The sequence below is a fragment of the Pongo pygmaeus genome, chromosome 2 (genome assembly GCF_028885625.2).
Source record: "Pongo pygmaeus isolate AG05252 chromosome 2, NHGRI_mPonPyg2-v2.0_pri, whole genome shotgun sequence".
Classification (NCBI taxonomy): Eukaryota; Metazoa; Chordata; class Mammalia; order Primates; family Hominidae; genus Pongo; species Pongo pygmaeus.
In genome coordinates, this window is record NC_085930.1 from 121,986,093 (window position 1) to 122,003,096 (window position 17,004).

The window sequence follows — 17,004 nt, forward strand, 5'->3', positions numbered from 1 at the left end:
TAATAAGTACAGCAGCACATATAGAGTAGGGACTAAATACCGCTGGCTCTTTGTAAATACCCAGCTCAGCTGGTGGGGGCAGAGTGTGCAGGCATAACTAGAGAAAGGCTTTGAGTCAGCACTAGAATGCATCAGTCAATAGATTTTGGAAGAAATGTGGTGGGACATCCAATTAGTTGGTTAAATTGAGGACATTAAAAGCATCTACTATAGCTTTTCTAACTCTGCTACCTGAAATCCTGAGATGGGGCAACACAAATATCTTCTCATTTAAAACAGCCTAAGGTTGTTTCTAATGGCTCCATCCACACACTTTCTGTGTGGAAATCCTGGCAGCCATGGGCATTCTTTCAGGCTTTCATTCGCTGGGCCAGGTCTGCAGATTTCAGTGACTGGAATGACAGCAGCCTAGTGCCTGAACCTCAAATACTGCTAAAGAATCCCTGTCTTGAATTCGTTGGTAAAGATGGAGAGATCTGAGAGTGAGTCAGGTGCTTTCCTTTGTGCTTCAGAAATTTGTAGAAAAATAAGTAAATAAAAATAAGTAAATGAATCGTGTTGGCTCTGTTTACTCAAGTCCTACATCTGGATTCAGGATTCTTAAAAGTCCAAGACAGGATCTAAACGTATTTGTGTTTTAAAAATAAGCCTAGGCCAGGCACGGTGGCTCACGCCTGTAATCCCAACACTTTGGGAGGCCGAGGCAGGTGGACCACCTGAGGTCGGGAATTTGAGATCAGCCTGACCAACATGGAGAAACCCTGTCTCTACTAAAAATACAAAATTAGCCGGGCGTGGTGGCACATGCCTGTAATCCCAGCTACACGGGAGGCTGAGGCAAGAAAATCGCTTGAACCTAGGAGGCGGAGGTTGCGGTGAGCCCAGATCGCACCATTGCACTCCAGCCTCGGCTACAAGAGCGAAACTCCGTCTCAAAAACAACAACAGCAACAACAACAACAACAAAAAGCCTAGCTTAGTGTTAGCATGAGCCTGTGAGCCTACAGTTTATTTCTGCTTTGGCAAAAGTGCCTTACTGAGAATTAGGGAGGGGTTAAATCTAGGTATATAAGACACCTGTGTATGTGTTCCATACTTATAAAAAGCACAGAAGAAAAGAGGAAGCCAAATATCAAGAGCTTCTAAGGTTCTGGCCAAATACAGTGTTTTTAGGAAAATTGCCTCATGGATGCACGACTTATAAGGTTTCTGTAGCCTCCTGTGGCTATCACCGTGGGTGGGTTAGTAAGGTGCTATCTAGCCAGACTTCCTGTGTTATTAGCAAATCTTGCATTTTTATCTTAACTTCATCAGCAATACCAAGCTTGGAAGAGTAATTAGTGGAATTTATTCCACAGCTCCTGTAGGAGTCTGCACGCCGCTTGGGCATGTTGATGAATGTCGTGATTTAATTTTTTTAGCATGAAACATTTGGAAACACAAGTAGGTGTGCCCTTTTGAGCTTGGCATTTTTGTGCCTGAGCATTTGGGAAGGAGATAATGATCTCTTAGTAGACAGGAGTGCTCTGTCAGAGATTAGTTATTGATTTTAAGAAAAATCAAATTTGCTTCTTGAAATGTTCTTAGAATGACATTGGACTTCCCATCCCATGGCTGGTTTGACCCACTGGTAGGAGACAGATGTTTAAATATAAAATAGGAGCCCTTGTCCCCATGTTCCAGAGTGATCGTTTATAGAATTCCTCAGCACGCACTTGCCTTTTGTTCTATGATTCATTACTGGCATAAAGTATCTTCTGGGTCGATTACAATGAGACGTGAGAAGAAATAGAGCATAGAATAAATTATGAAAAGCCCATCTTCAGGGCAGTAGTAATATAATTTTACGATGAAAATTATCCAGTCGAAATGATCCATTCCATGTAGACATAAGTAAATTGTATGCAAATAACAATTTAATACCTGAATATGACCCTGAGGAGAAAGCTTATTGAAACCCATTCTTCTAATTTGCTTGTCATTCTCCATGTCTGCATCAGCCTTAGGTGGTACCAGGCATCTGGCTTGCCTGGCTGTAGTCTGTAATTTCTAATTCAGGAACTAGTCTCTCCCATCCCTTACCTATTGACCTCAACTCCATGTTGCTCTATGCTTTGCTCACTTCCACCTCTGCCACACTGTCCATCTTGCTCAAACACACCAAGTGAACTCTCACCCCGGGGCCTTTGTGCTCTGTTGAGATTCTATGTAGAATGCTCTTACCCAGATAGCCTGGCTCACTCCTTTACTTTGTTGATGTCTTCAATCAAATGTTACCTTCTCACGAAGCGTTCTCTGGCCACCTACCTAAAATTGGAAAGCCTCCTCAAGTTTTTTTTCTTTTTTTCTATCCCTGCTTCATATTTTACCTATTTATCTTTTTAGGGGGTGGTGGGTGGGGGGGAACTCTTTCTTTCACCAGGATGCCATTTCTGTGAGGACAGGAATATTTGTTTTGCTTATTGTTGTGCTTTGTTCCTGAGAGCAGTGCCTGGCACATAGTAAATGTTTATTAAATACTTGTTGAATCTCTGAATAATGTGAGTTGGTTGATGTTGTGCCAGGTTGCGTTTTGGACATTTCATGTTTATGTATGTTAAGTGTGGTGGTATGTATGTCTTTTCCAGACTCTTCTGCCTATTTGGAAAAGGAGAAGAGAGAATAATGAATCAGTGTTGATATTTTTAAAATTAGGTTTTCAGGGAAGAGGCAGTGGTTTAACTGGTGATAAAAATTGAGGTTGGGGGGATTTATTGCTCTTTATTTACTGCATTCATAGCTTTTGCAAGGTAAGGCCATGTATCAAATTCAACAGAATACACCATGGCTGGTTAGATACCGTCTCTGGCCTGGGAAAGGCCATCCTTGAGGGGAAGCAGTAAGCTGTGGATACAGGTGATTCCTGAGTAATGCACATTAAGTGCTATGCGGGGTGTAGTCTACATTTTGTTTTTGACATCCGTGTACATACTGCCCATCAAACATTACCCCCGTTATTAGGAATAGTTAATTAAAAACTGTATAAACAATTTAAAGTATTAGCTCCATGTGGTTTAGCCCTAATGAGCTTATTGTTTAAGTATCTGAGAATTGGTATGCTATATTGGCCTTTGATATTAAAAAGTAATTTTTTTCCAAGATGCTAACTCAGCTCCCAGTTATGGTGTTCCACAGAGAGTTGTGGTGACTTTTTTGGACCTCAGTTGAAGAGAGCTGAGTGACTTACCTCAAGTGAGGCTGTGAATCCTCATGTCCTCATCACCTTCCAAGGCCCTACCATCTAATAGCATCACTTTGGGGTTAGGATTTCAATATATGAGGTTTTTTTTTTTTGACAGAGTCTTGCTCTGTTGCCCAGGCTGGAGTGCAGTCGTGCGATTTCGGCTCACTGCAGGCTCTGCCTCCCGGGTTCACGCCATTCTCCTGTTTCAGCCTCCCAAGTAGCTGGGACTACAGGCTCCCGCCACCACACCCGGCTAATTTTTTTGTATTTTTAGTAGAGACGGGGTTTCACCATGTTAGCCAGGATGGTCTTGATCTCCTGGCCTCTTGATCCACCCACCTCAGCCTCCCAAAGTGCTGGGATTACAGGCTTGAGCCACAGTGCCTGGCCACAATATATGAGCTTTTTTAGCAGGGAGGGGACACAAATATTTAGACCGTAATATGCATATATATGTATGTGTTTGTATGTGTGCATATTTCCATTGTAGTTTTGTTAATATTTGTATCTGGTTGGGTGAGTTCTTCCCTTTTGCTCTCATTTTCAAAATTAACTTGATCTTTCATGAAGCTTTATTCTTCTATTTACATATTAGAATAAATTTGTTGAGTTGCTCAAAAAATCCTGCTGGAATTTTTATTACAATAATTATAAAGCAAATTAGGGAGAACTGACATCTTTACAACATTAAGTTGTCCCATCCATTTACCTGATATGTGTATTTCCATTTTCTCAATTCTGCATTGATTTCTTTTCATGGATTAAAAATTTTTTTTCTCTATAAAGGTCTCATATATTCCCTATTGAATTAATACTTGTACATCATAGTTTTTATTGCTATTGTGAATGATATCTTGTTTTCTATTTTCTGATTGGTTATCGTTGATATGAAGGAATGCTATTGGTTTTTCTAAATTCATCATATATCTGGCAACATTGTGAGACCCATTGATTTTTTTTTTTTTTTTTGAAATAAAACAGTCACATCTACAGTGATTGTTTTCTAGTCCTATTTTGTTGGCTAGTGCTTCCAGTAAACAGTGGTAGTGGAATTCTTGTTTCTAATATTAAAAGGAATGAAGCTAATTTGTTAAAAATTAAATATGATTTAAATATGATGGTTACTGTAATTTTTTGGTTTGTAACCTAATTAAGAAAATTTCTTTTTATTTCTTGTTTTCAGATTTTTTCTCTATTAAAATGGCAATTCAGCATTTAAAGGTCTCTGTGTTATGTTACTTTATATATATATATATAAAATTTATTTTCTTTGGGGATCTGTAATTCTAGGAATATCGCACACAGTTGCCCTACTTTCAGGGGTGTGTTGTGTGTTTATGATGATAGGTGGTTAAATTGAAGTTTTGGGTAAGAAGAAAGATAAAAATGTGTAACAGTTATCAGCTTTCCTCCTTTCTATCAACTATTTTAAAGTCTGCCCTGTGTTAATACTATTTTGGATGATGAGGTCTTTATTTAATTGTGAAGGTCCAGCTGAAGGGGCCGAATCTCTAATCAGGTGTTTTCTGAGTTGAGTCTTGAATGAGATTTATAATTTGGGCCTGAGTTTTGTATGATTCATTTACCTTTTGGGAGCTGTAGACTTTAGATCTATAAAAGGAAAGGACTAGCCTAGAATTATGTCTTGAGATTCCATCTAGCTCTAAAATTGCATAGTTCCAAAGCATGAGAAATGCAGTGAATTGAGCTTTGTCAGCAGAAAGACAATTTTTCATGTTTTCAAAATAAAGCATCCAAAAGGAGTCTTGGTACTTGGAATTGCAAGGCCCCAAGCAAATGGTGTGGATAGAGGATGCAAAGTGGAGAAGGTGGAAGGTTTTGAAATCACACTTGACACTTCTGGGTGGATCTGTGGGAAGTGGAGAAAAAAGGGTGGTGTGTGATAAGGGGGTCAAATGCCCAAGGACAGTGCTTTCAGTTGAGTTGGAACCTTCAGGTTTGCCCTGGAGACTGGCTAGGGATTCTAGAGCAGTTGAATTAACTGTTAAAGAAGAGTCAGCAGGATTTATTGGCAGGGGGGTGGAGGAGGGGGGTTAGATGATTGGTGGATGGGAGGAGTTGAAAATGATGGGGAAAAAAAGCGCAAAAAATGTCAAGTTTTGTTTCCCACTATTTGCAGGAAATGAAATATATGCATTTGCTTGTGACAGTTTTTCAGAAATCTAGCATTTGCGTGCATACTCATAGATTCAGGACAGTGTGTTTAGAAGCAGGCTAGAGACTTCGTCTCTGGAAGAACCACGATTTTTCATTTGCACATACATTTGCATGCATTTATATTGCCATTTGAGAGGGTATTGGTATAAAGTTAGTGAAAAATGTTTAAGATATATTAAAGATTTGAAGATGGCAATGGAAGAAATTTTCTATGCCTGGTTACTTAATGTTGAAACTCGTATTTCTGGCTGAAAACAGGAATTTGGAAAAGTAGAGAGAGCTGGAACAAATTTGAAAAGCTAATCATGGAAATGAACTCGGAGAATTTCCCAGTTTTAAGAATCTTATTTCTACTTTAGGTCTGTTTAAGCTTGAAAGAATAGACCACTAAAAAACAAAAAGCAATGCAAATGAGGAGGTCAATATGAAGCGATTAAGCAAAATACTGGAATAGATTCATTTAAAAAGCAGTTCACATTTTATTCGGAGGTTGACTATCAGGAAAGTAAAATTCCAGCTAATTTTAAGGCCCTCAATATACTATTTTAAAAATTGTTACGCTTTTTCTTTTTGTTGATTTTAAAGTATATTTACTTTTAGAGGAAAAGGATTTTTATCCTTAGCTTTCACATATTTAGATATGGCACAATTTTTTTAGAGGAAGAGAATAAATATAATCAAATGAGTTTAGTTGGTTAAATTTGTTTTTCAAAATACATTACCAGACTTGTTTGATTTTTTTCTGTTTTCCTTGGGCTATTTTTTTCTGAAATATAGTATCTTTTTTTCCTCCTTGCTATGAAGGATTCAAGGAAGTGAGGAAAATATGTTCCAAAGTAAATGTCATTTGAGTGTTGTTACAATTAGTTGACGCTCAGAAATTTTTCACATCAGAAAAATTTTCTACAGTAGAAGTGGTTGTGTCAAATGTCTATTTGAAATCTTAAACCCCCTTTCCTCCCTTGCCTCCTTTTAATTCTAGCTCAGCAATTAGAAACTTTTGATACATGTCTTAAATGGTTTTTAGGACCAGCTGATCTTTTCTATTTGGAACTTTATTGCAATTATTAAGGGAAAGTTTCCATTAGTTTAAATACTAATTTTTTTTTGGCAACCCATGTAGATTGGATTAATTTATAGGGAACTTTGCTTTCTATAACAGGTGGGTTTCTGAAAATGTGAAATCATATTTTAAGTGCATTTTTTTTCTCTGAAGCAAGTGGTTTTTTAGTAATTAGGCTGACTATCTTTTAAAGTTAAGGAAGCCTTAAGACTGTGACTATTTAAGATACCAAGGACCAAAATGGCCATATAGTTCATTCAGGGACCACTTAACAACCTTTCCCCTATATTGAGGCTTGAAGACCTCATTTTATTAATTTATTAATGATAGTATTTATTGCATACTTTATGACATATGCTTTATGTGTCTTTTCTCATATCATTCTCCAACAACCCAATGAAGTAGGTAATATTAAACTTTAGAATGGAAGATACCTACATTTTCTAGGTTACACAGCTTGCAAGTGTTGGAGCCCAGATTTGAACTCAGGCAGTTGACTTGAGAAGGTGTGCTCTTAATCACTCCCCACACTGTCCATAGTACTGGATGGGTACAGGACCTGTGGATGGTCCAGTGCTTCTTGCCCTAAGCTTTCTCACACTAGGCTTCTGTCTCTCAGGCTTGTTGCCCGATTACCTTGATTGGACAGATTCTTTCTAGTGATTCCTCTCCTTTTCCAAGCATGCCTTTCCCAAATGGCAGTTTTGGACAGTAGATTCAAAGCATATGTGTGTTTTGTCTTCTCTTTGCAACTTGGGAAATTTAGAAATCATTCAATGAGAATGTAGGGAAAGACCAAGAGGCCTGTGCGATTGTGTGCAGATGCCTGGACAGGCTGTGAGCATCAGCACTTGGTCTCACCTGCTCCCACACTCTTTTTTGCTGTCCCCCATCATCAGCCAGGTGCTTATGAAGCGAGGGGACATAAGGAGTAGCCAGATGAACACCAATGGCTGTGTGAGGGACGATTCTCCTAAGCAAAGCATGAAGAAACTTGCTCTCGACTCTGAATTTTCCACAGATGGCACACTTGGTGTTTCTAGTTGCCCCCATTGAAGTAAATATTTGGAACAAAAACCTGCCGTGTTGTTTCTCAAACTCTGTTAATATTTTAAATTAATAGCGAAGATAGGCTTTTATGACATGCAAGCATAATTTTGAAACAAAACCTGGAGATTGTAGACAGGTTGCCTTTTGGAAACACAGCCTGCTCGTTTATAGTGGCTCAATTTGCTGCCTTTTCTCACTTGTTCTTTTAATGACTGATTACCTGTGGGATTTACCAAGGGTAAGACTTTTTTGCTCATGTTTATCCTGAAAGAAGGCATGGATGTGAATTACACTGTGAGACTCCCCAGTTAATGGAAAATTAAAGGTTTTTTGACTCAAATTTACTGCTTGTAAATTCAAATGACAGCCATTAAGTAATTATGATCATGGTTTTAGACATACACCGTGGAATAATTTTGCTCTTGGGTGAATTTCTTGATTTATTGCCATTCATGGTGATACTGCTACAGGCAAAGGTGTCTATTGCCAGAGCTGTCTTCCTCTCTGATTTCTGATGAGTCCTCATTTCTACTCAGAATTAGAAGAGTGTGTGTGTGTGTGTGTGTGTGTGTGTGTGTGTGTGTTCCCTACAATCTTGATATTTAATGGCTGACCCTGTGAGTATTTAATTATGTTTTGGGCTTCTGACCGTCTGACCTTGTAGAAAATAAGAAGGTCAGTGACTCAGTGACTGCGTATGATTTTGTGCTAAGCAACTTCTTAACATTTTAAAAATCCATAAGGTTTTCATTGTTCAAGTTTTCAGTGATATTAAGAAACAAACTTTGTCCATGCAGCTTCTGCATGTCAGGCACTGTGCTAAGTATTTTATATGCATAATCTAACTTAAACTTCATAGTGACTTTTAAGGGTCAATATTATTATTTCTCTTTTTAAAGATTAGGAAATTGATGCTTAATGAGAAAGCTTAAATAACTCACCCCAGATCACATGGCAAGAGCAGGGGTTTGGTAGGGGAGGAGTGGGGATAGAGGTGTGTGTATGAAGAATGAAACTTATCTGTCTGGCTTCAAAGCCCAGGGAAAAATCTGCCTTTTCCTGGACTGGAATAAGCCTCGCTGACAGTCAAAATATATTTCAGTGGACTCTTAATACTTAGGCAAATTTACTGTTATTAAAGAAATATCCTCTTTCTCCCTCTACTCTCCAAGTGAAAAGATTGAAGCTGAAAGTAGGTGATTATTATATGGTTATTTCCTATATTTATTTGCATTCCAATTCATTATGTCCAAGTCAAATCCAGAGAATCTTTACAATCTGTGGTATTTCAAGGTAAACCCAAACTCTGATTTCTACCCTGGCTCTCGCCCCACTCCTCCATCCCCTGGTGATCTGTAAAATGACGGATTGTGAACATTTAACAGTTTTTAGAGCTGTGCCTGTTAGCCGAGGCCTGAGGCTAAGACTACCTAGAGTGTCCACACTGTTGGGTTGCTATGTAGTGTGCTGCCTTGCCTGTCTAGCTTCCCAAAGCCTACTCGGGCTTCAGGCCCATCACCCTTGGAACATCCTGCCGTGATGAGATGAGCTCACTTCTTTGACATTTTCTGGCTGTATTGCCAAATTAGCCCCTGTTATGCACCATCTTGTAAGTGTGCATCTGTGTATGTTTCCCTCCGTCTGTCTCTGTATATGTGCATCTTACATCCCCAGCAATATTATAGGTATCTATGGTGAAAAACTGTCTCATACATTTTGTTTTCTTCCTGAAAATATCTACACAGTAGATATTTTCCTAGGCACATAGTAGGTATTCAGTAAATGTTTGAACTGTAGGAACTAGATGATTTCCACATTATCTAACTTGCCTTTTCTCAAGCTGAGATGAAGTATAGGAACAATTAGAATGTAAATTTTATGCAGAATTAAAATGTTTTCAATAGGGAATACATACGTATAGTTCAAAGTGAAAGAATATAAAAAGTATACAGTGAAAAAATCTCCCCTCTTCTCTGTTTCTATCCTCTCATTCCCTGCTTCTCCACAAATAAGCAGCCACTTTATAGTTTTATATGTATCCTTCCACAGTATATTTGTTTTAAACAAATAATTTTCAACAAGTTAAATAACAAAAATACCTATTTACCTCATGTTGGAAAAGCTATATTTTGCATACTATAGAACAATTATGTGCCTTCCTTCACTTAACTGTATAGCTGAGAGATATTTCCAGATCAATTCATAGAGACCTCTCTCATTATTCTCTTACAGCTTGGTAGTATTCCATTGCATAGATGTACCATAATTTATTTAACCTGTCGCATGCTGACAGACATTTGGGTTGTTTTCTGTCCTTTGCCATCATAGTGCTGCGGTGACTAACAGGGACATACAGCATTTCACCCAGCTGCAGGTATGTCTGGAGGATACATTCCCAGACAGGGGATTGCTGGAGCCAGGGGGAGATGTGTTTGTATCTGTGATGGGTCTGCCGATTGCTGTTCTCAGGGTTTTGCCACCTTTTTTACTTCCACAAACTCGTTTCTCTGTGGCCCTGTTGACAGATTGTGTATTCAGACTTTTGAATTTTTGCCAATCTGATGAGTGAAAGATGATTATCTAAGGTAGTTTGAATTTACATTTATCTTCTGAATACAGTTGAACATATTTTCCTGTGTGTTAAAAGCCATTTATATTTCTTTTTTTGTAAGCTGTCTTCATACCTTGGCCCATTTTCATAATTATTTCCAGCTCTACATTTTTCCTAGTTTATAGTTTGGCTTTGTTGGTGGTCATAGTGGGGTATTTTGTTGGTCTGTTTGTTTCCTTTGCAGAAATTTCCAGTTTTTAGTTGATCAAATTTATCAAGCTTTTTCTTTTTTGTTTTCTTTTTCTTTTTTCTTTTTTTGAGATGGAGTTTCGCTCTTGTTGCCCAGGCTGGAGTGCAATGGCGTGATCTCGGCTCACCGCAACCTCTGCCTCCTGGGTTCAAGTGATTCTCCTGTCTCAGCCTCCTGAGTAGCTGAGATTACAGGCATGTGCCACCATGCCTGGCTAATTTTGTGTTTTTAGTAGAGACGGGGTTTCTCCATGTTGGTCAGGCTGGTCTCGAACTCCTGACCTCAGGTGATCCGCCCGCCTTGGCCTCCCAAAGTGCTGGGATTATAGACGTGAGCCACCGCACCCAGCTAAGCTTTTCTGGTATAGCTTTTGGATTTCAAAGTGTTAGGCCTTTCCTGCCCCATGGTTACGTGTTTTCTTCTGGTACTGTTTGTTTTTCTTAAATCTTTGATCCATTCGAGGTCTATGATCTGAGAGATGAATCCAGCTTTGTTATTCAGATGGCTTCCCAGTTATCCCAACATTTACTGAAAAATTCATCTCCACTAAGTTGAGATGCCGTCTTTATCATAAACTAGATTGTAATTTGGATTATATATTACCACAGGATGAAATGTAAACACTGGACTAACAAATGAGGAATAATTGGTGGACAGCTTAGTTCATGCATATAGCTGATGTTATTAAGCACTTAATAAATTAAACAATTGTGATATGCCAGACCTTGGGGATATAAAGATAAGCATGAAAGCATCTCTTAAGAAAGTAACTGGATAATCAATATAATCTTGATGCAGTGGAATAAGAGGAGCAGAGAGGCCGAGAAAGCCAGGGAGATGCTTCACAGAGCAGAGAACACCATGCTGAGTTTGAAGGTTCAGCAGAGGCTGACCAGCCACAGAGGAAGGGCATTCTAGGAAGAGGAAATAATAGGTAGAGAGGCAGAGCTCCATGAGCATCCATGGTGTGCGGGTCAGGGAGGGTGGGGGGCAGGATTTTGAATAGCTGTTCATGGCCATAGCGTGGGACAGGAAGCACAACTGGAGATGAAACCAGAAGGACAGCTAAGGAAGGGCAGTTCAGTGAGTATCTGTGGGATTTGGGCATGCAGTGTTGTTATACCTCCTTCATACCTTCAGCTCCCTAAAGAGAGGAAGGGGAAAGATGAAGAGGTCCAAAATGAATAGAAGCCAACACTTAGTTGTGTTCTGCAGGTCAGTTGTTGAGTTTTGACACCTGTTGCTTATTCTAGAGTGCTCCAAGCTCCCGAAGCCGAAGTCTCACTTTGCTCCCACATGGAACACCCAATTCTGCGTCTCCCTGTAGCCAGAGACACCTCAGTGTGGGGGCCCCCGGTGTTGTCACAATCACGCATCACAAGTCGCCTGCAGCCGCCCGAAGAGCCAAGAGTCAGTATTCCGGCCAGCTTCACGAAGTCAGAGAGGTAGGCTTTGCTCTCCTACTAGGTTAAGCAGCCCCGGGGAGTTGGGGGCTGTGACAGTCGCTCTGCCGACTCCTCTTCCTTTGCGCCGTCTTGATTTATGGAGAGGACCAGCAGCAAACCTCCCAGCCACATGGCTATGACTGTCCCTCCTCATTTAAAAAAAGTAAATTGTTCCTATTTCTTAGGTTAAGTGAATTGTTAGGAGACTTCTCTCAGAACTCACAAAGCAGAAAGCAAGCCTACAAAAGTATGGATGTAAATGGAAGTACAGTTAAATCCATGCTCGTAGCAAAGACTAGGCCAAACCTCATGGATAATAAGAAAATAACTTTGAGTGTTTTGAAACTCAGGAAGTGCTAGACATAACGCAGATTCCCCCTGTTTTCTGCCCTGCTTCACTTTCTTTCTCTCCTCTCCTCCTTCCCTTCATAGACACACTCCAAGGGGAGTGTTGGGTAGTGAAAAGAATACTGTCCTTGAAGTCAGAAGACTTGTTCAAGAGCAAGTCTTCTGACAGCCCCGAACCTCAGTTTCTACACCTGTAAAATGGAAATAAAACAGGCTTTGCCAACCTTCTCTGGGGAAATAGGAGGATCATTTGTGACAATGAAAACTCTTTAATTGTGCTTTATAAAAGTGAGGTGAGGTTACGTTTAAATTTTGCTTTTGATGCACTGAGAAGTCATCAGTTTGGGGATCCCAGATCCTTAGTATCCCTGGCATCCTCTGCAGCTGTTATAGAGAGCAGACTCTCAAATAAATGATGGTGGTTTTGGTTGCCTACTTCTTTTGAGTGCTGAGGTTTTTTGCTCTGCAGCTTACTTGGGTACAGACCAGTTTGCTTTCCTCTTAGAGAAAGTGGCAGGGCTCTTCCTCCGTGTCACACAGAATGAGACTCCTAGACTAGGGTCTTGCCGCTGTTTGAGTTAGCATGCATCTGGCTTTAGTTTTTAAATGTCACAAGCCAGGTAGTGCTCTGTTAGCTGACTATCTTGGTTCTGAATCTGGCCCAGGAAGGACAGTCTGAAATCTGAATCAAATCTGTAGATGCATATGAAAGACAATTTTTTTTCTTGAAAGATTTTACATGTATATACTCTGTCTTGCCTAATAAAGAAAAAGTAGAGAGTCAGAATTCTATTGGAATTTTCTGGTAGAATGCTTACTTTGAAATAGTCACCCTGATGTGTTAAAAAGGAAAAACTGGGCCGGGCCTGGTGGCCCTTGCCTGTAATCCCAGCACTTTGGGAGGCCAAGGTGGGTGGATCACTTGAGGTCAGGAGTTTGAGACCAGCCTGGCCAACATGGTGAAACTCCATCTCTACTAATAACACAAAAATTAGCTGGGCATGGTGGGGCGTGACTGTAGTCCTAGCTACTTAGGAGGCTAAGGCAGGAAAATCGCTTGAACCTAGGAGTGGGAGGCTGCAGTGAGCCGGGATAGCCCCACTGCCCTCCAGCCTGGGCAGCAGAGCGAGACTGTGTCTCAGAAAAAAGAAAAAGAAAAAGTGACTATTAGCTTAATTGTGTTACGTTAGTTGATATGAAGAATGATTGTGCACAGGTTTATATTTCTTTTCATTTTTCTTAGCACCTTTTCAAAACATCGTATAATGGAAAATTTTCAAATATATGCAAAATAGAATAGTAATGCAACCCTATATCCATCACCTTACTTTAACAATTCCAACTTTCCATTGTTCTTATCTGTTTTTATTTCCCCCACCACTTTATTTTTCCTGCTGGAGTATTTTAAAGAATCGTTAAGTTTTATAAAAAGTTCCTGTTAGATAAATACCATTACATTAACTAGTAGTGATAAAATGACACAACACTTAACTGTGATGCCATCATTTCACTTTTATGTAGACCTCATTGCAGATTAGATTATAAGTCATTTGAGACTGTAACCTTGAACAAAGGCAGTTGAAAGTTTATGGTATTTTGATAATTTTCTTTATTGTATTATAATGAATCTCTGTAGACTTACTGTTATAAATGACAGGAAGCCTGTATGTAAGAAAAAAAATGTAGGACTTGTGTGTAGTGAGCAGTGACCTAAATAAAAGTTGAGGTACTTTAGCATGATTAATTAGTAACATTTGATTCAACAGAATCTTTTCTACCTTCATTTAAAAAGAATTCAAATTTTTAAAAGGATAGAAGTATGGCTTTTGTGTATGGGTGTATGAAGAAGTTTATTTATATAAAGTCTATAATGCAAGTTTATATTGCAAAAAATGTATAAAGAAAATTAAAATTACCTATAATTCTACCTCCCTACAGATAACCACTGTTAACCTTTCAGTGAATTTACTTTTGGGTTTTTTTCCCTGTGTATTACAGATGTAGATTCGTAAAAATCTATACAGAGCAATCTAAAAAAATTTTTTTTTTTTTGTTTTGAGACAGAGTCTCACTCTGTTGCCCAGGCTGGAGTGCAGTGGCTTGATCTCGGCTCAGTGCAAGCTCCGCCTCCTGGGTTCATACCATTCTCCTGCCTCAGCCTCCTGAGTAGCTGGACTACAGGCGCCCACCACCACGCCTGGCTAATTTTTTTATTTTTAGTAGAGATAGGGTTTCACCGTGTTAGCCAGGCTGGTCTTGATCTCCTGACCTCGTGATCTGCCCGCCTCAGCCTCCCAAAGTGCTGGGATTACAGGCGTGAGCCATTGCGCCCGGCCAGTGGGATCTAAATTTTGTAAATGAATACATGTGTGCTTTTTTTTTTTTTTTCCCTTTATCATATTGTTTTTTCTCTGTTGTCTGTCTATTGGGGAAAGCTATTGAAATTTTCCATAGAGTTTCATGATATGAAAAATAATTAGGTGAAGCCAGGTCCGGTGGCATGCACCTGTAATTCCAGCTACTTGGGAAGCTGAGGTGAGAGGGTTGCTTGAGGCCAGGAGTTCAAAACCAGCCTGGGCAACATAGCAAGACCCCATCTCAAAAAGAAAAAAGAAAAAGTAGATGAAATGCCTCTATAGCCATTTGGTTTGGTTTTTGTACTCTTGGGTGACACTATATTTCTTCAGGTTCTTGCTTTTTGTGTATTGATAACCTTTATTACTCAAAATTTAAGTAAGATTGTTGCCATATAAGTGCCAACCCCGGTAATGGAGAGAATTTTAGGGTGCCGAGCCCCTTTAGGAAGAGTTTAAAGTTTCAGTCCTCAGACACCATGTCCACCTTCACTCCTGTTGGGAGATGAGTAGCTGTTCTGTGGAATTTGTCATTTTGTGATGTGGCCAGGTCCACCTTGGGAACTATCTAAGCAAATTGCACTCATACTAGAAAGTTCTGCAGTTATTAAATTCAGAGCATAAAGGCTACTGCTTTAAGGTTCCACCGTATTTATCTATAAAATAACTAGAAGAAAATGGAATAGGATTTTTAACCCAGCTGTTCAGGGAAGATAAACTTATGACCACAGAAGCAATGGAGAAAATCATCATACACAAGACAGATGTGCCTGAATATCAGGAGAATAAAAGAGAAATAGCCCAGCCAAAGGCAATAGAATAAATAGTAAATGGAATGCAACAGCATTGGTGAAAATAATGGGACAGTTTGAAAGATTAAATGGTTATCCAAAATATAAAGAATTGAGATACCAAAGGTCGGAACCCAGCATCCTCTCAGGAAGTGGTTAGGAGAGATGAGTATAGGGAATTTCAGAGACAATATCATCGTGAGGAACAGACATATTCTCTCTAGCAATTCAAGAAATGAAAATTAAGGCAACTGTTTGTGAAATTGTCAGAATTAATTCTAGCCCACTATTGGTGGGGTATTAAGAAATGTTGACTGTGCTGCAGATTGTCTTTTTGCTACAATCTGGTGATGTATAATAAGAATGAAACATAAACCAAACTGCATTGCCAGTGACCCATAAATTTCCTGCTAGGAATCATACCTGAGGAAACAATTTGTGGAACTGGGGCTAGGAGGAAGAAAATTAATTTGGATAAAGCTATTCATACTAATAAAGGCATAGATTCAATACAAGACATTAAGGGAATGACTAAACAATAATACATTTTAGATTCTAAATTACTATATAGTAATTTAAGATAAGAGTCATGTCAGTATTATTACCACATGGACATGTATACATAAAATGAGTAGGAAAATAATTATATAGAATTATATATATACATTGGACCCTATAGTCATCTTAATAAGCTCCAGAAGTTGTTTAAAACAGTGGTTCCCAGAATTTTGGATTTTACTTGCAAACGAAGTTTTAGAAATAGAATTTTGGGAGTAACATAGTATTGCTATTTTAAAATTTACCCAGAAAGGACATTTTGAAAGTAGTCATAATCTCTGGTTTCCACTATCTCATAAAAACATCTCAATGACCCAAAAGGAATATAATCTCAGAATGAAGAGTCATTTATTGCATTGAATAAGAAGTCTTATGGGGCTGGGTGCAGTGAATCACACCTGTAATCCCAGCACTTTGGGAGGTGAGATGGGAGGATTGCTTGAGTCCAGGAGTTCAAGACCAGCCCTGGCAACACAGACTCCATTTCAACAAAAATTTTACAGATTTGCTAGGTATGGTGGCTCATGCGTGTAGTGCCAACCACTCAGGAGGCTGAAGTGGGAGGATTGCTTGAGCCCAGGTGTTTGAAGTTGCAATGAGCAATGATTGCCCCACTGCACTCCACCCTAGGCGACTGTGCAAGACTTTTTCTCAAAAAAAAAAAAAAAAAAATTCTTGGACTGGAAGAGACTTCCTTGTGAATTGATTCTGGCCTGTGCATCTGTGTTTCCAATCTGTCTCCTCCACTGCCATTGTCAATCACTCTTTGAGTTCATGCCTTGCTCTATCTCCAGAAAACCACCTTCCTAAAGGGGAACATTTTATCATGTCACCTTTCTGCTATTAAAACAAACAAAACCCCAAACCTTTTTGATTCCCCACTGTCCATAGGATAAAGGTCAACCTCTCCTGGGTGGCCCACAAGCCCAGCTTCCTGCGGTGTGCGCTCCTCCATCCCCCAACCCTCAGTGCCCCTTCTTGTCCTTACTGAGGACTTAGGACCTCCTCTGTTGGGAGGCCCACTGCTCAACAGAACTTTCTGCCAAAACAGAAATGTTCCATATCTTTACTTGATATGGAAACATTCATATCTTGGCTCCACTAGGAAACAGTTGAGCGTACCAGAAGGCTTAAGATCTACAATGGTGATGCAGGAGGTTTTATCAAGTGAGATGGGATGATATGCCCGCCAC

The 17,004-nt window shown here is 39.4% G+C and overlaps 1 protein-coding gene across 6 annotated transcripts in view; it reads left to right on the forward strand.

Annotated features, from left to right (window-relative positions):
* OSBPL10 (oxysterol binding protein like 10) overlaps positions 1-17,004 on the forward strand; it is a 318,091-nt gene that overhangs the window by 136,021 nt on the left and 165,066 nt on the right. For 4 of the 6 annotated variants that reach the window (XM_054479482.2, XM_054479480.2, XM_054479485.2 and 1 more), the window contains exon 4: positions 11,569-11,760. The exons of the other annotated variants lie outside the window; for them this stretch is intronic. In XM_054479482.2, coding sequence (XP_054335457.1) covers positions 11,569-11,760 — 192 coding nt within the window. The remainder of the gene's footprint in view (positions 1-11,568; positions 11,761-17,004) is intronic. 6 annotated transcript variants of the gene reach the window in all.